The following is a 20,009-nucleotide window of genomic DNA, read 5'->3' on the forward strand; positions in this document are numbered from 1 at the left end:
CACATAGAACGTCATTGTGGTCACCACAGTCTGCAAAGCGTGTCTGTGAAATTCCTTAGACGGCCACACTGATCAGGAATTTGACTTCAACTCTTAAAGCCTTCTGGCTGATTTTAAAGTTATTTGATGGAAAATTAGACTATCTAGAGTAAATCTGAAGCATAAGCAAAGAGTGTTTGTGGCAAATGCTTTACCTTTTCTGGTATAACAGGCAGAAAAACACATTCGCAAAATTGTGTTGTCTAAAACAAGAAGACCAAACTAAAATATTCGAGGTTTCCCTTCTAGAGAAATAGTAAATAAAACATTATGAATACTGATCCCATTTTTAATCCTTACTCTTAAAGTTGATACTGAAAAAAAGAAAGCACTACCAAGAAGAGTTTATAACGTGTTAGGCACCTTAATTTATTTTCTATTTTAGCATTTAGCTCTTTAACCCCAGAATTATATCAGATGAATGTCGGGATTAATTTTATCTGAAAAGATACAAGTCAGGATAATCAAATTTTAAGTCATATTTAAAATATGAATCAGTCTTTATGGTCTGTAGGGCTTTTACATTATTAGACCAGAGGGTGGTTGGATGAGGTTATCTACCCATTCTCCCAACCTTCAGATTTAATGATTTTTGTGGATTATTCAAAATGCTGAGGGATTCCTACTGAGGGATATTTCCTGCTGAGGGATAACGTGCTTGTACCTCTCCCCCACTGGAATTAAGTGATGACCGGTCAGGGCCACAGGCATAACCTATGTCCATAGAGCAGAGCATAGCTAAACACATAAAACATGAATTCTAACCTCTCGAATAAAAGATGGCAACTAACTGAACGAACATGTTTCGCTCCTTAGCACCTACTCACCCACAGTGGAAACCTTGCACACTGTTAAACAAAACCTAATTAAAGTTCTTTGGAGAAAGAGATTCAAAAGCAGTAGACAGAAAAGAGAATCGTTAAGCTATCTTTTAATTCTGCCTGAAACGGCTGCAGCTGCATTGGCTGGAAACCACCCCAGGATGAAGCCAACTTGGAGGGTGACAGAGTGAGGAGAAATAAGGAAGGACCATGTACCTAAGACATTGCAGAAGCACTGAATTTCTCACCTCTTGATCCTTTGTAGGTCTGGAGGGTTTTGTTTTGTTTTTTTACAAGACAAGACATTTATTTTATAAAACAAACAAACAAAAAATACAAATTCAATGACTCTCTTAAATCGAGTATTTCCTTCTCTAAAAGTGTGTATAAATACATCTTGATTCCATCAAGCAGCCCTGTGCCATAGACTTTTAGGCAGTGCTGGAAATGCTCTACCTCTATACCCCCCAATTCACTAGCCACTTGCGGCAGGAGCCTGGGAAGCACTTGAAATGTGCTTCATGTGACTGAGGAACTGAATTTCAAATTTTATTTAATTTTAACTAATTAAAAATGAAATAGCTGCATAATATGCACATGCACGGGCTATGATATTACATAAGGTAGCTCTAGAATAAAAACCCCCAAGCAGTAGGTCTCACCCTTGTCCCAGCAGGTCATCAAGCCAGGTACGCCCCACCATGGCCCCCTCACCCACATCTCTAATTGAGCATCCTTTCAGCAAAATTTGATTGTATTTCCTTCTCTCACGAGAATACAATCAGCTGTAATGACGTGCTTTCCCCCCAAATATTTTACTGTCCTGACATGTTCCATATCTATTGTTTTGAATTATCCTCCTCCTCTCCTACTAATCTCAAGAGTTCAAAGAAATAAAAATTATTTTTACCAAATTAAGTACTAAAAGTTACTAAATTAAGTATGAACTTTTACTAAATTAAATACTGAAGTATTTACTAAACTAAGTACTACCCTCAAGTTCTTACCCAGAAATCATTTCTATCGTTCAGCTTATAGCCAAGAGTAGGTAGCAGACATCACCTACTTTAAATTCTCCAAGGTATAATACGTGAAAGAAAATCACTCAAGTCAAGACTTGATGGTTCAGAGCTCAAAAGTTGGTCTTGATTTTTCTTGTTCTCATACTGCCGGGATAGCTAAACCAGGTTTCATTGCTGGTTCATTTTTCTCACCATGTTCAAAGTCTTGAGCAATGTCAATTCTAATATTTCCCAATACCCCAAATCCTCCATCAAGTAGGGGTCATGTAGAGTGGTCCATAAATATGAAGCAGCCTATTAAAACATTCTCTAAACTTTATTGTATCAAACAAGAACAGCCCACATTACAAAATCAAAAGCAATAATATTTGGGCCTCCAAGTCAATATCCCAAGCTTTGTATGTAATAATTATATATTTAAACAACTGAATATTCTCTTTTAACATAAATAAATGCTTTAATAAAACAAGATGACAGGAAAGGACACTACTACGGGACTTGAGGAAAGTCCTCATTAAACACCACTTATTAGAACAGCTCACCCAGGGGGCACCCCGTGGGCACCCAGTCGACTGTTTTAAGTGCCAAATGCCTAGATGTTTAAAAGCCCACATGAGCCCCTCCACAGCGTGTAAAAGTACTTGGTGATATTTTCAAAAAGAGAGTCCCCCACCATCACGTTTAAGGATTATTTTTGTTGCAATCCCAATAAATAACTCCTTCAGGTTTTAGTGTATATAATATATAAAGAGTAAAATGTAAATAATAAAGTTCAATAGACATTTTTCACAGCTGGTTGACAAGACTAAGTACTGTGTAATTGTTTCAAATTATAATGAATACTTCTACTCTTAACACCTTGGCAAGACAAGTGTTTGTTTTAAAAATTAATAGAAAATGAAGCCCACAGGAAGTGACAATTAAGAGCCAAATGCGCGGCTTTGCCTCACGTGGGTTATTTAGCCATACGTTTTGGGGTGTTCTTTCTCATGTTTGCCGCTTGCAGAAAATCAATAAAAAGCATGTGAAAATATCTTTACGAACACAGGGGAAATAGTGTCAGAAATCAATACTTCTCTACCAGCATGTTTAACCTGCTGAAATGAAGTGTTAATCACAGAAATAAGATACCATATTACATTTATAAACTAATGAAACTAGAAAAAGCAGAGCGTGTGACACTATCATTAAACAGCTGGAAGACATCCAAGCCTGTGTAAGTTGATAACCCTGGTACACTCTCTGGCAGGGAAAAGGCAGGTCTGCAGCGAGTCGATATGGCCAGCTCGGTTGTTAATTGAATAACAGGCAATCTATAAACAGTACTAATTGCATATGTGAAAACCTGTGTACGACTCAAGACGCTGCCTGGAGAAACACTCCAGAAAAACTACACGGATAAAGCCCTCGGCAAATCTCCTGTCTCTCTCAATCCCTTCAAGTCATAGCTTCATTTCACCACTGCCTCCTTCTGATTAACCTCTCCCCGGCCGACTTAATGATACATTTTTCAAAAGATCATTTTTCTTCCTCACCCGATACACACCACACAACTATCAATTACCCATTTCAGAAAAGAACAAACAAGTAATCTAGAAAATTCAGCCTGTGAATGGAAAGCTTTCTAAATCGTAAAAGAAGACATGGTCTTATTCCCAACAGGCAAAATGCTTTTCAGAATTGTTCCGACGCGTTCTGCAGAAGTGTGGCAGCTGCTGAGAACAGCATGGAGTGTTAAGATTTGACACTTTTTTTTTTCCTTCTTCCTTAAGGATATAGCCATTTGGGGAGGTTCAGAAACTGTTGTCAGAATTTTACTTATTCATCCATTTAATAAATCCTTTTAAAATGATTATGTCAACCCTGGTGAATGCAAAACATTTCAAAACTACTGCTCTAGGACCTAAACAAACTTGATTTTTTCCAATCTGCAGAGAAGACTGCTTGGCCCGAGGGATTAGTTATGAGACAGGAAATCTCCTCTACTTTAACATTCAAATCCAAATAAAGCCAGTCCAGAGCAAAGGTTATTAACATTCTGCAAGTGTTTAGCAGCTTCCAGGAAATGAAATGAGAGACGTAATCCACTCCCTGGTGGATATAACATCACATCATAAAACCTGGAACAACCAGTCAGAGAACCCTGTGGTACTCTGAGGCTAGATGGACTTGTCATCATCCTGGCTCCAACACAAACTGTGGGCCAGAGGCTCCCAGTCATGGGGACTCAGTTTCCATGTCTATAAAGTGGGAACAGCAAAATATACCGGGGAAGGTTGTCATGAGGAGCCAGATGGTATGGGCAGTATGCTCTGTAGGGTGTCTAGCCTAAAACGTGTTCGGCAATGGTCGACTTTTAAAAAATAAAGCATGTATTAGCCATTACTGACAAATGGGATGGCTCAAAGATGGGCGGCACCAGCCTACCGTCAAGGAACTGAGTAGCACCTGAAGCTGACTTCCTCTCTACTCTTCATCATAATGGAAGAAAGATCGAGTTACTCCAGAATTCCTTGAAAAAAATACATATTTATACATCTCCACTTAAGATAAAAGCACACAGTAGCAAACTGCAGTCTTCCAGGACTGAGGGAAACTCCTCAAATATGAGGCCTTTGATCAACTAGAAATACAAATGCAAAAAAAAAAAAAAAAACCACCTCACCAAACTAAAAGGGATTATTAATTTATTAATTAATTACTAGTTTTTAAAAAGAACAAGTTGATAAGTGGCACAGGTGTGACAGATGGTGGGCACAAGGAAGTAAGTGAAGTATATGGAAGAGCTGTCACCTCTGCTTTTACCCCAGATATTTACTCCCAGGGAATTCTTTTTTTTTTTTTTTTAAGATTTTATTAATTTATTTAACAGAGAGAGAGATAGATCACAAGTAGGCAGATGAGGCAGGCAAGAGAGAGGGGGAAGCGGACTGCCTGCTGAGCAGAGAGCCTGATTCGGAGCTCGATCCCAGGACCCTGAGATCATGACCTGAGCCTAAGGCTTTATCCCACTGAGCCACCCAGGCGCCCCATTCTACAGGGAATTCTTAAGCCCAAGAGTACCCATGTTAGGAGATAGGCCTGATTTATAGTGTTTAGATATGAATTTTGGCCACTTTTACCAAAAATCAAAATTGGCAAAACCAAAAACAGAAACAAACTAAAACAAAACAAAACAAAAAACATTTTTGCCAGTTTTACCAATTCACCTGATTACCAAAAAGCATATGAATTGACAAGACTTTCCCAGACCACCCCAGTCCCAGCAGGCATTGCTCAGAGCCCTCTGCATTCACAGGCAGAATAAAAGTGAGGAAGGGGCGCAGGCTTCTGTCTCTGCTACAGCCCAAGGCTCATTTCACTGGTGGAAGTCCCCACCTACGACATGGGCACAGCGGCTCTTGGAACCTACACCTGCTTCCAGCACATGCAGCCTCTCAGCACATATAAGCAGTTAGATTTCTCATCTTACTGCGTTTGAACTTTAAGAATTTGGAAACTGTCAACATAGAACTCTCTGCTCTTGAATTAATTTTACTTCTTGCTCCAACAATCTAAACTTCCTGCTTGCTCTTAGGGCCCAATAGAAATGCCCTTTTAACAAATATCATACTCAAGCAAATGTGAAATGAAGCAGGGTTCATTAACAATAGTCAATCCATTAAAATACAATCATATCCAGATGAAACTCCTCTTAGATTTCAAAAGGGAGGGGGAGTATCCAGCTACAATTGCATTGCATTTTGAGTACTGAAATTTCAGCGGACATTAAACAAGGCATGACCAGTTCCCAAATAACTCTCTGTGAGGGTGTGTGCGTGTGAGCGTATAAACGTTAGCCCCGTAGATCTCAGTTACGTTTGGTTAATATATTTGTGCCATGAATGTAGGTACCCAAAAAGACTTTGCACAAAATAAAACCACATCCATTACTTGAAATCAGAAGAAACTAAAACTATACAATATGGATCGTTCAATTAAACTAGGAGAGTCCCCGAAACCATTTTTTTAAAGCAGTTTGTTTTGTTTGTTTGCAAATGTGTGATCACAAGATGACAAAAAAATCCTTTAGGGAAAAAGGATTCATAGATTTTAGTGAGTCACATCAAGAAGAAAATTGTGTCTCTGCATGTCCGCCACTGAAGCCAACATTACAGAAGATTCCTGATATAAATAGAGGAAAACTATTTTTCTAAAATCTTAAAATTTCTATCTTAATATAGAAGGATTTTTGCTACCCGCATCAAAAACCCTGAAAGCTCCAATTACTAATTCATTTTCCCTCAAAACAATGATGAGCAGCATCCCAGACAGACAACAAGCTTGGAAGCTGAATAAAGAACCCTTATCATCCAGGAACTCCAAATAAGAGTGTACCTTAGACTCTTCCCTATAATACAATGTTGTGATACACTTGACCAACGTTCTATGGAAGTACAAAGGATAAGAATAGATGGTTTCTGAAGTAGAAACAGTACTTTGGCAAGATGAGAAGTTGGGAGAACGGGCATCCCAGAGCAAAGCTTCCTCCTAAGCAAAGCGTGAGGTTTAAAACACATGAACTGATTTGGAAAGAACAAGACTATAAAATGCATAAAGGTGGGTTGGCGGAGTATGAAGCTGTAAAGACCAGTCGTGACGGGCCTTAGGGCGCATGCGAGATAGTTTAGAATTTCTCCCAAAGTCAATGAGGCGACATCCCAGGGATATTCTTGAGCAAGGACGTGACGATGAGAATTTTAGGAGGGTCCCAGTGGAAGGGTCAGCCTGCAGGGGCACTGGGGCCTGACCTCTGGAAGCCAGTTAGAGGGCCCGTGTAACTGCTTGAGTGAGAAGTTGACGCTGGTGTGACCAGGACAATGAAACGAGAGGGGATTTCCGTGATACCTCAGAGGGAGCATGGGTAGGAACCGGACCAGATGTGGAGGGAGAAGGATCACCAAAGACGGGCATGCCATTTCTAGCTTGAGTGACTAGGTGGTGAGGCTATGAACCAAGGAAGGAAATACAGGATAATGTTGGAAAACTTCTGGAACTAGTCAGGTAAAAACTATTCTTTATATATTCACAGTGGAGAAAATACTATAACATCCAAACTAAAAGTACAGTACGCCCAGGTGAGCAGGGAAAAAGACATCAACTTTGGCTTTTTCCATTTAGAAAAAGCACACTTATCCTACTTAGCTAAATCCACTGCCAACACTCCACTTTTCATATGGTAAAGCTCACTAAGCTTCTTCGGTTATAGATGTCCATCCTCTCGTTTCTTTGGTTAATTATTTCCTATGGATATCCTGTATCTGTGAATCAGATCTCCCTAAACTCTAGAAATTAAATCGTGATGCAAAATTTCATTTTCTCCTCAGAGGGCACAAGTGTTAGAGTTCCCGTTGGTTTATGTACAGGCCCTTAGAAACTATCAGGAAGGGATTGTACGATTCTCTTCATGTGAAGGCAGAGAGTACAGAGGATCAAAGGCAACTTCTTCGCATTGTGCTATAATTCGGGCCCCCTAAATCTTCCAGAAGAAGTGGTCAGTACAGAAGAGTTAGAGCCGGCCTGGTGTAAAGAGGAGTCAGACTGCGGATGTGCAGCAGTTACCAGTGAGAACTAGCTGGGCAGGGCTGGGAGGTATAAAAGAAGGAAAACAAACTCAGAGGAATGCATCAGTTACCTTCGACGTCACAACTCAGGTAGTTCCGCACTTCATTCAAAATGAAATTGATATCTTCTTCCGAAGGAATGGGATGGTGTGTGACATCAGTTGGCGTGTCAGTAGTGCCAGCTATAGTCATCTTTTGCCAGGGTAAGAAGAAGATAACGCGCCCATCACTGGTTGCTGGGTCAAGAAGTCCCATGCTCTCGGGGCTGATATAAAAAAAAGGGTTATACATTTCTGAAATTAGTAGAAGTTTAGTCCTATATCTGCATTGTAAAAACAACTTTATTCACTAATTGTCATATAAGCAAACAAGAAACACGTGAACTATTACTTTTACTGCCAATGCTCTACTGTAGAAATTCCTAAAGGAAAAAAATAATTTTGGTAACAAAAAAGAATGGAGCAAGTGTGATAATAAAATTCACAGCAGAACCAGCCCTCCCCATTTCAACAATGCAAGGTTAATTAAGAAAGTGGACTTCACCTTCCAATTGTTTGGTTTTTTTATATTCCTTGGACCATTCACATCAGATAATGTCAGTGGGATAAATGTCTCTAATTCCTTTTATGATGGTCAATTAAGGAGAGCTCTTCAACCTTTTTTCAAGTCTAAGAAAAGTATTTTCCTGGGACATTTGACATTTGGCACATCTTTCAGCATAAGGTCTCAGAAGTACATGAGAAAAGCCAGGGGTCTAAGTTTCTAGAAACTAAAATGTAATCAAAAAGTTCTTTACTCTTTTGTAACCTAGATGGACTTATACCACTTCACCAAATATAAGGTTTCTCACTTTATTTCAATTCTACAGAAACCTCAAGAAGTACATCAATGAGAAAAGGGCTCATTTTATCCTACTACCTAAATAAGAACGTATCAGGACAAGGTCAAAAAGGAAAGGGATATCTTAGCAATGACAGTCTTTAAAAAGAAGTAAGAGCCTAAAGTATTACGCTATTAAATCAAGGTTCAAGGATGCCTCTTCGGACAGATTACATAAAAATCTTCCAAAATATTAGTAATTTTCACTAAATGTGTACTTAATATTCTCAAACCAAAGCATAAAACATACTTGAAACAACAGGCAACTATAAATACATATTAACAAACCCTGTTAAATTGTGTCAGTAGATCAGTAGAATCTATTATTTTAATGTATTCATTAACCATTCAAAGAAATTTGGAGAAGTTGATAAAGGGTGGGAGGGATCTTGATGTCTCGTGCTTATTGAGTCCCTGCAAAGCCTTAGTTACTGAATTCTCATAGCAAGCCGATTTTAACAGTATCTTCAGCTTCCATTAATGAAATTTCTTAAATAAAAAACACAATTCCATTTGGTTTAAGTAAGTTTCAACAAGCCCCTCCCATACCCACAAATTTTAAAGGGCGAACAGTCAACTTTTTATGTTTATTATTCCTTTGAAAAAAAGTGTGTTTTTTTAAAACTCCTATTGATTCATTTTTGTAAGGATGAGAGACTAACAACGGTTTAAAAACAAACCAAAATAGTTATTTCGTGAAAAAGAAGTCTAGGAGCCCCAGCCAGCCCAGTTGGTAGAACACATGATTCTTGATGTTGGGGTCATGACTTAAAACTCACGTTGGGCATACAGCTTACTTTAAAAAAGTATAAAAAATTAAAAAATAAAGATCTACAAAATAACTTGTTTAAAAAGAAAAAAGAAATGTATAATCAGCTTAGCTAGCGCACCTTCTTTATGTAAACCACAAGGAGTAGGAGTCTTTCTTTGCAAAGACCCATCAGTTCCATGAAATTCTGCCATTTCCACACATCCTTTGTATAAAGAAACACTGTCTACAGCACACATGAGAGACACCAAGAGAGTGGGCCACAGTTCTATTTAGCATATACAGAAAGCACCACAGAAAAGTGTCAATCATTTAAGCTTTCAGCTAAGATCTCATCTTCACTCAGTCCCTTACTTAAAGAAAATAATTTACTTTCATTTTTGTATGTTGAAAACTACAAGGAGAGAATATTTTATATGTTTTTTTTTTTTTTGCTTTGTGTTTGTCCTAAGTCTCCCTTAAAAATCTTAAAAGAAACTAGTTAATTGTGTATTTTGTAAGCAATTGATTTGATCCTGGATTAATATATCCTTACATTAAATCAGTCACTTTGGGACTGGTAATTAACTCATTCAGAGTTCAAGTTTTCAATGTGATCAACAGTACCACGTTGGGAAAAAAAAGGAGAAATTCCATATCCTAATGTTTAAGGAGCCCACTATATGTTGGTGTGTATATATACATATATACACATATATATATTTTTTTAAATTTATTTACTTTACAGACAGAGATCACGAGTAGGCAGAGAGGCAGGCAGAGAGAGAGGAGGAAGCAGGCTCCCCGAGGAGCAGAGAGCCTGATGCGGGGCTCGATCCCAGGACTCTGGGATCATGACCTGAGCCGAAGGCAGAGGCTTTAACCCACTGAGCCACCCAGGCGCCCCTATGTTGGTATATTTTATGTATGATCATTTTATGGACCAGATATCATACAATGTGCTTAAATAACCAATAAACCTGATAAACTAACATAAAATTGTAATAGTCATCGACCTAGACATGAAATGCTATTAGAAAAGCACAATTACTGGATCCTCGAAAACCTTTCAGTGCAGTAAAAGCGGTTTAAAGGGTGAAGGTGATGGTTACCAACACACACGTAACTGGAACCTGTAGAGAATCAACTGCTTAAGCAAAGACATATGTGTCAAACATAAAATTAACAGGCACAGAGGGAAGACAAAGCGCCTAATGAATGGTATAAAATTTTAAGAATCCACTTGGAAATACCTTTCATCAGTTCTAAATTACCTAATTCATACTCTCCCTTTGGGAAGAAGTTTGTTTTCTTATGAAGGATTAATTCTGCAAGGTCACGCTGAAGTTGGAAAGCGGCTATCAACGACAGTGAAAGTATGTACAGCCCAGGGAGACAGGTCTTTTTTCAATATGTATGATTCACTTGACATCAGGAGGAAAAGCTTGCTGCTAATTTATGTGTGTGTCTAGGATTAAACATAATGAACATTTTTCTCATGCAGACCACTGCCTTCCTGAAGTACCCTTATTTAAACTGAAATCAATTTATTGTTAACTACTTAGCAATCAGGGTTAGAGCTATCAGTATGCACACAGCAATAAAAAAAAAAAAAAAATTGGCCTCCTGTTAGAGGTAAAAGGCATCCATAGGTAGAAGGAGATTATTCTTTTCATGTATGATAGTCACTTGTTGCATTGTTGCTGCTTTCGAAAGAGCATCTAGCCACAACTCTGATGAAAATTACAGATTTGTTCTTAGTGTCAGCTAAAGAGTACCTTTAAAAATAAATGATTTCTGTTGGCTAGGTTTCCTGAAATTAAAATAATGCAAACAAGAAAGTTGCTGCTGTGCATGTGTACATTAGGGTCATTACAAGCTTAATAAATAACACGATGATACTCCCAAAACAGCCCAACAGAGCATACACATGGTCCTTGCTCTGTATTTTACCAGCCTACCCCCAACAAATCAGTGGCTACTGAACTTACTGCATTTCTAAACTGATCAGGTGCTAGTGGAAATGTTAGGCCTTAGGTCCCACCAGTCAGTTTATAGGGCTGCCCCAGGAGGCCTGACTCGCCCCCTCCCCACCCTGAAGACCTAGTCAAACCCTTGAGCTCTAATGGAGTATGACTAATGGATGAGCCCAGAGAGGCATTTCAATCTGACCCCACCCAAGAGAATGAGTTGATATGGAAAGCAAAACCATCCCTCTGGGATGCCTTAAGGTCAGTGCTAAAGAAGGAATAAATCCTTAACCCAGGCCATAATCCCAAATGGAGGGGCAACAGACCTCAAATGTGAGGTAGGCTGCAAACCACTCCTCTAAGGTTTCCGACAGGATGTACAGTGGTTAGAGTTCAAAGTGCTAAAAGTGGGGACCTTCATTTCTCTCAAAGTAGCATGAGATCCCTTACTGCATCTGAAGCAGGCCCAACTGTCACTAATACTTTCATGATTCATGGAGAGGGACCCTGAAGCTAATGACAAATCTGGGGGGATTATGAAAGGCATTCCAATTTGAAAATACTACATCCAGGTGATACATATTTATATTTCTTTGAAAACACCGACCTCCTCTGTTATTAGCATGTTATGAAGTAAAGTGCAGAACTATATGTGTAGTGTGACCTCTTTCACATAAAATATTTAAAAGGACAGACGACAGTTGTGCAAGTATAAACACACAATTTTACAGAAGGAATCATCAGGAAATGTTATGGATTACCAGAGAAGAACTGAAGTGAGGGAAAAGGTAGGGAACATGAGAAAGAAGAGAGACTCTCACTCTTCATTTTGTATCTTTCTATTTTTCCACAGTGATTACTTTTACTTATTCCCTTTTGTACATAGGGGCTATCTGAGCACTAAAACGAAGAATCATATTTGGTTTTCCTATTTTAACTTCTCTATATTAAAAATATCCCTTAGACGTGTTACACTAAACTTTGACTTTAAAAAAAAGCGACAATCTCAATTTGGGCAAGTTAACACATTCAAAAATACTTACTGGTCACTATACGTGCCAGACATGTCATGAAGAGTAGTCTATAAAATGGATATAAAATAATCAATCAGAGAAGGACAATTATCATATAATCTCTCTGATATGAGGAGTTAGAGAAACAAGACAGGGGACCATAGGGGAAGGAACTGAAAATGAAACAAGATGAAACCAGAGAGGGAAACAAACCATAAGAGACTCTTAATGTCAGGAAACAAACTGAGGGTTGCTGGAACTGGGGGCGGGGGGCAGGGAGGCTGGGTGATGGACCCTGGGGAGGGTATGTGCTATGGTGAGTGCTGTGAATTGTGTAAGACTGATGATTCACAGACCTATATCCCTGAAACAAATAATACATTATATGTTAATTAAAAAAATAATTGAAGGATCGCTGTCAAAATATATACAAATTAGGTACTATCGTGAGATAAATAGCCAGAAGCTGAAAGAAGTAACTTGCCAAGGTCACGCAGTCAGCAAGAGGTAAAGTGATGAACAGCAAGTTCTATACTTCTGTACCAAGGTATCACCTTAATTTACCCTCTGTCTGCCCATTTTAATGATGGGTAAGGTTTACAAAATAAATTGGCCCGTTCCAACTGATGTCATTATTAAGTGGCAGAATTAACATAGGGGATAATAAGTCCTCTGATAATCATGGGGCAATAGTGAAGAAAACATGAAACGTAATACCCAAGAGACTATATTGAATCGACTAAGATCCAAACAAATATGATAATGTGTGTGTCCATAGTTCAGATATTATATCTATAGTCTAAAAGATATTTTAAAGAAACAAACCCCTCCAGGAAAACTTACAAACGAGCTGTCCTTGTATATTTTAATCCAATAGAAAATAAATGCATATAATTATGAATGGAACTATAGTTGAAGATTTTCTATATACAAGAAACATTTGCATATTTCCACATATTTACTTCTCTCCTTCTCATTTAATTAAACTCTGGCTCGCAGTTTTTAAAACTCTATTTAAAGTACTGCAGCACACATTTTTAGTATTGAGCCTGAAAACACCTTCTTTCTTCAGTCCTAAGTGAAAATATATTAATGGTCTACTTATTACACATAGATATTTAGAAAATAAGAAAGAAATCTTGGAAGTTGGTGGATAAAAAATAGAGTTCCATATTTTCTTGGATAGAAGTATAATATTTTTCTAGGTAGAAGTGTACAAATTAGGTGTATCTCTCAATTTAGTTACTGAAAAACTGATAATGAAGCAGCAGTATCACAGAACATAGCAGGATGACATTCCAGGAGAACATGGATATTAAACAAAATATAGATTCTGTACATCCAGTTTATCAAATATTTTTTAAAAGATTTTATTTATTTATTTGACAGACAGAGATCACAAGTAGGCAGAGAAGCAGGCAGAGAGAGAGAGAGAGAGGGAGAGAGAGGAGGAAGCAGGCTCCCTGCTAAGCAAAGAGCCTGATGCGAGGTTCGATCCCAGGACCCTGGGATCATGACCTGAGCCAAAGGCAGAGGCTTTCACCCACTGAGCCACCCAGGCACCCCCCCCAGTTTATCAAATATTAAAGGATTTATATAACCTTTATGGAAAGCTACAAAAATACGGAAGAGATAACTCTCATCCTAACCACATTACCTAGAAATCAGCACCTTTAACTGTTACCCATAATCACATCAACTAAAGAGAATACCCTTTAGAATACCCTTTAGTATTTCTATATACCAAGACAGTTTAAATCGTACTACACATATAACCTTGTATCCTTCACTTTAACATTGTTAGTGTTTTCTAACATCATTAGTGTTTTCCTGAAACATTAAAGTTACTTATCATTTTAATAGCTGCATAGTATTCCTTTGTGCAGCTATGACATAATTTACTCATCCATTCTATTAAGGTTAGGAATGGAAGCAGTTTCTAACATTTCTCAACAGCAAAGAGTATCATAATGGATAGCTGGAGCATAGATTATTACTCCATACAAAATTGCTAGTTTGCCTACTAGACTGACTGCATACGGAGATAAAAGTAGCACACATGTTCCATACTCTTGGCATAGTCACATGAATTTTTTCCACAGAAGTCTTGACAGGTGCATTAGATCTAATCATTATTAATTTCTTAACTAAAATCACCTAAATGTTTCTTTTTTAATTTATTAAATTTTTCCAAAATATGTAAACACAGAACAGTTTAATGCGCCCATCACTCAACTTAAGTGATTTTCAATTAATAGCTATTTTTGTCCCATCTCTATCCTTACTCATGTCTCCTCTAGCAATTATCTCTGTTAATATGCAGATTAGGAATTATATCCAATTTTTACTTGCTGTAATATTTTTCGAAATAGACATTATAAAAGCAATAAACATACCCGTATCTGTGCGGTCCTCATTTTCAGATTCTTCATAAGCAAATTTGAGCATTTTCCAAAACTAATTTGTTGATATTTTAATTAAAATATGCCCTTGGTGGAAATTTTTTACCAAAGTCACCTTTAATACTTTAAAATTCAAAAATACTAACGCTCGATCTCTAAAGGTGAGTACAGTGAAGGAAGCACAAAAACAGGTCCCAAATCATTAATCCCAAGAAATGGGTCTTAGTGCAAGAGCTAAGAAATTCCCGTGTCTGGATTGTATTTTGTGTTTTGGGAGAGTTCTTTCACTTATTTCTCCTCATTTTGAACAGCAAGCTAGACCATCTCTTATTAAGAAAAGTGTTCTGGGAGACTAAATGCGGACGATTTCCCGCAGCCCGCACTCTGGCCACAGGCGCCCAGGGCATTCAGCTACCTGTAATAACCAGGCATCACGATGTGGACACCCGCGCTCGGCTGGCAGATCGCTGTGGCGTTCTTATCATCCATTTTACGCACGGTGTCTGTGAAAGGTCCCGTAGCATTGATAACACATTTGGCTCTCACATCAAATTCCTGCCCTGTGAAAGAAAGCAGCATCGATCACATGCCCCATTTGTTTCTCTGCTCACTGATGCTTTGGGTTGTTAATTCACCTATAAACTTGACCTATGGCAAAGTATATTGTATACCACACTAAGTGACATGAGCAGAGGAGTTACTGAAAAGCCACAAAAAGCCTTGCATCCGAGGAAATTTACCCAAACAAGACCAAGCTGAAGAAAGAGCACACCACCTCTTTACCTCAGTCCTGTCTAGTTTGCCAAGTGCCCAGCATCTGTGGGCCAAACATGAAGAAAGTGGGATAAGTGATTAAACGGCTTTCTCCTTAAAACTCAAATGTGGAAACAGCGTTAACATGAGCTGACATATATCTCAGTGCTGGTTCTTCTGTTCAAGGGTATGAGGTAATTTTGAAACCCTGACTCCGTGGCCCTAGAATCAGGACAAGGATGAAAATCTAACCAAAGTGAAAGTGATTGACTCTAACGATGGAGAAATGCACCTCCTGTGTCACTTACTTTGAAACTTGGCACATTTATTTAATGTTATTAATAACATGTTTTTGTAAAGCAAAGGGAATGCATTCTTCGCTGTGGGAATTTTGTGGGCCTTATTATTATCATTATCATTATTATTATTTAACACAAAGGGGAAAAATTGCCAAGTACCACAAGGGAAAATTTGCACGTTAAACCAGTCATTGTTGACAATAAGGAATATAATTAATAGGACTCTGAAATGTGGCTTAAATAAAAGAGAAGTGACAGAAAAATTATAATTCAGTCCTTACACTGGCAAGGCAAGACGCTCAGAAATCCCACCCTGCTCCAGCCTCGGCATACCTGTGAGCACGTCCTTGCACCGCGCACCGCTCACTCGCTCCTTCCCCGTGTGGGGGTCTGTCTTCTTGAGCAAGCTCACTACCTCCATGTAATTGGCTGTGGCAGCCCCATACCTGGCAGCAGTGAGGGCAATGGCAAGGTTCATCCGAGCGTCGTTGTGTTGTCCTGCAGCAGGGGAAAGCATCAGAGGAGGGACAGGAGTCACCTCGAGCCACAGACTGGTGGTACAGAAGTGTGTCACAACAGATATGTCACGTCGGTCCCTGTCACCCAGAATATATGTGATGGCTGGTCGGCTCTGTGGGGCATGGTTTCAAACTAGTGGCCATTCTCGGTCCGGCATTTACCCACCCCGTCACCAAGTGCACTTTGTGTCCCGCAAAAAGGGCAAAAAAAATATATAGATATATAGATAGAGATATATCCCTTTCCTCCAAGAGCTCACATCGGTTATCTGAAAATGAAGAAATAAGTAATTATTCTCACAGTTTGGGAACATATGTATATGTCAGACTTATCCCAATACAGACAACCGTATGCACGCAAGTGAAGCAATTCAAACCCTCAGAATATCTGACACCCCAACTGGTGTTGATTAACAATCTCTAGGAGTATGTGCTCTATCTAATATTCAAAATCAAGAGCTTAATCTTCCATAGACAGTCTCTCAGTATTCTACAAAAGGATTTTTCTTGGTTTGACTTTGATCAGAGCTCCTGAAAATGTAACATTTTTTTTTTTTTAATCACACATAAAAGGTAAGAAATTAAGCAGGGCAAAAATTTAATTACAGAACAATTCCTACCTGTATTGTTAAAGATTTATTGCTGAAAAATCCCAGTTAAAGAAAACTAAGGGGGAGGGGGGGGAAGATGATTAATCACTTTAAAATACTGGCATCACGAGAGACGTTTTCTATTTATTATTGCCAGTGGAGTTCACGCTGACCAGGAAGAATTACTCTACATTGCAGGGGCCAGGTTCTCTGTGCCCTGAATAATTAATTACCCAGGGCTAGATGTATTGAATCAGGGTTCAAATTCCCACACACTGGGATCAGTTCTATCAAGATAATACTGATAAAGGGATGAATTTGTAATGGATATTGTTGTTGATTTATGTTGCCAGCATACCAAACATTTAGTATAAATGGTTTATGTAAAGTTTCTTCCTTGTGATTCAGTCTGTGCAGGGCCAGAAGCTCTACATAGGTAATCTGCTCTAGCTAAAAGGGCAAAGTTATAAAGAGAGAATCAATGACCGAAGATTCTGCCACCCCTCTCCACAAACGTCTTATTCCCAAACTGCTGAACTAATACGATCAGCCAAGAATCTTTCCCTCTACTTTAAATCCTCTAGCAGTGAAGAACATATATCGAACTTCGAATGCAGAATAAGGGGTTATTTTATCCAGAAATTAATAGGATGGAAGTAGGGGGAGAAATGAACAAGAGCAGGCGTAGCTGAAGGGTAAGCGGGAAGAAAAGACGGGCAGCATTTGGATCAATTTCAACTCAGCATGACCCTCAAGTTGCCATTAAAATAGTCAGCAGATATATTTAAAGTTAAGTCTAAGAAACCAAATTCTATTAATGGAGGGCTCATTTAAAATTGGAAGATGTCCTGTCAAGTTAGAGACATGTAAACAAACCAAAGAAACTAAATAAAAATTCCATTATAGATCTTCTCTCTAAACTACAGAGATTACGCGTCTAAACCAAAGAGAAGAGCCATCCTGTCCAATCCTTCTCCTAGATTTATGTATATAACCATGAAACGCCCTGTGGGTGGCACAAGAAATCCAAGTCACGTTGTTATGGTAGGAAAACTCACACTCCACCAGGTGGCCTTGATTTATACACAGGACAAGTCTCCACGTGTAAGTTAACTATTTTAAATCCTGTATGAAGTCACTGTTCGGAGGAACCAGGCAGAAATCCCATTTGTTGATTTTTTTTCTTTTTTAAAGATTTTATTTATTTATTTGACAGACAGAGATTACAAGTGGGCAGAGAGCGGGGGGGGGGGGGGGGGAAGCAGGCTCCCAGCTGAGCAGAGAGCCCGATGTGGGGCTCGATCCCAGGACCCTAAGATCATGACCTGGGCCGAAGGCAGAGACTTAACCCACTGAGCCTCCAGGCACCCCAGAAATCCCATTTGTTAACTAACAGATTATTTTGTAAAGTAATATATCTAGTACACACTTATCTAGTAATAAAACTCGAATCTTTGAAAATCCAAAATCTCTCTTTTATAACCTTTTCAAAATATAAAATCTCAATGGAACAGCACTGCTATACTGTATCAAGCTCTGTTGCTTCTGTACTAATACCCCCTCCATTAGCTCCAAATCCCGATACTTTTTAAAGTAAACAAAAGCGACCTCAGTTAAAAGTGTGAGAAGGAAAGGAGTTTCTTTGGTCCTTATTTTCTATTCATTTTCCATGCCCACCCTGCTTCCTGGCAGCCCTGCGTGTCACTTACTTAACGAACAAAGGTCTTCACACTACGATCCTCACCTGTCCCAATTCTCCCACTGCCATAACTCTCACTATCTAGGCTTGTCAAATTTTTGCAACTCCCTCAACATTCCTGCCATTTCACACCTTCTTGCCTTTGTCCCCACTAATACTTCTCTGGCTGCAATACTATTCTAGAAGCTGAGACAACTCCTATTCATCCTTCAAGATCTGGTTCAAATAACTCCCCTCGATCTCCTGCCTTCCCTGAGTCCCTCTGAGGCAAAGTTTTCCTCCCTTCTTCAGAGCCAGTATTATATTTTGTATCTCCCTTTTTTTGTTTTTACAGGCTTTATGATATCTATCAACTTAAAAAAATAAGAAGTCTTGATGATGACTGAGACAAATACAGGGAACACATCGGTCTCTGAACTCACCTGCCCAGTACCATCGCCTTATGATTTCCCACCTCCTCATCCCAATCATGAAAAGGCAGGAAGCCTTTCTTGCTCAGCTTTTGTTTGGGTTTTTCCTTGCTAATACCAGGCACAGGCAGGTATCGAGTACGTGTTAAGTTTAGCTGAATTCCATTTAGTGAATTAAATAAACAGGGGTACTTGTAGTCTCAGATTTACAGACTTGGAGATTTATATCAATTTTATATAAATTCATAAGTTTTTACAGTCTTACCTCTAACTATGAAACGTTTTGTCTCATGTTAAAAAACATTTCTGTAAGTTGGTGGCAAGAAATTTGAGGGAAGCAGGAAACCTCAGAAAGGTGGAAAATCTGAACGTAAACCCAAATTAACCTTCATATTTAAGCTAAATCAAGTGGGACAGGGGGAGAAATGGTTATGAATGATTCCCTCAAGACTCAGCCTATTTCCCCTTTCTCTGCAGGGGCGATGCAGACACAGCTAGGGTAAGCTCTTAAAAATTGAGGAGTAAGCATTCTGACTTTCCTCTGGGCCCAGAAGCTCACACTCCACCCCAAAAGTCGCCTTCCTTGGAGACATTCAGCTTAATTCATTTACCTCCTCGGATTCATGATAGACATCCTCCCGTATCCAATTTAAATTCACCCTTTACCCTGAGACACCCAGATGCTCTCAGTGTATGCTTCCCAGGAGAAATGGTAAATTTTCACTATTCTTAACTAAATTCCCCTCCAACCCCCTTTACTGACATTTTGAAAGGTATCTATGTGCCTCCTGTAATTTTACGTCTGGAGAAAAGAAGTTTTTGACAACACTGCATGTCATTGGAATGTGATACAATACTTTCAACTCACCACCCCCCACCCGCCCAATTGATCTGCTTATTAAGTTTGGATTTTCCAATCCGTTTCCTGAGAGCCAGGCAACATGATACTAGTCACTGATCAGTGAATAGCATAGCTTTACATTGGCACTTACACAAGGACCCAGACGGGGACTGTGAAAATCTGTTTCCTACTCTATTCTCCTTTTGCACTTGAAATCTCACATATGTGCACATATTGAACTTACAACTCGTACGAGAGGAAGCACATGAGAGGTGGAACTATAACTGTTTTCCCTTGTTTAGAAAAGCACAATATTAAGTCAACCTACCCAATAGAATGAAGGTCAGTGCTGGCAGAGAAGGATTTCGTCTTAATTCTCAATGGGCCCTCAGTATAGGATAG

At 38.9% G+C, this 20,009-nt stretch overlaps 1 protein-coding gene across 3 annotated transcripts in view; it reads right to left on the reverse strand.

Annotated features, from left to right (window-relative positions):
- Positions 1 to 20,009, reverse strand: part of GPD2 (glycerol-3-phosphate dehydrogenase 2) — a 141,687-nt gene that overhangs the window by 18,731 nt on the left and 102,947 nt on the right. For all 3 annotated transcript variants that reach the window (XM_059167292.1, XM_059167293.1, XM_059167294.1), the window contains exons 7-9: positions 15,883 to 16,047; positions 14,913 to 15,057; positions 7,557 to 7,750 (exon numbers count right to left, since the gene is read on the reverse strand). In XM_059167292.1, coding sequence (XP_059023275.1) covers positions 7,557 to 7,750; positions 14,913 to 15,057; positions 15,883 to 16,047 — 504 coding nt within the window. The remainder of the gene's footprint in view (positions 1 to 7,556; positions 7,751 to 14,912; positions 15,058 to 15,882; positions 16,048 to 20,009) is intronic.

This window comes from Mustela lutreola, chromosome 3 (assembly GCF_030435805.1).
Source record: "Mustela lutreola isolate mMusLut2 chromosome 3, mMusLut2.pri, whole genome shotgun sequence".
NCBI lineage: Eukaryota > Metazoa > Chordata > Mammalia > Carnivora > Mustelidae > Mustela > Mustela lutreola.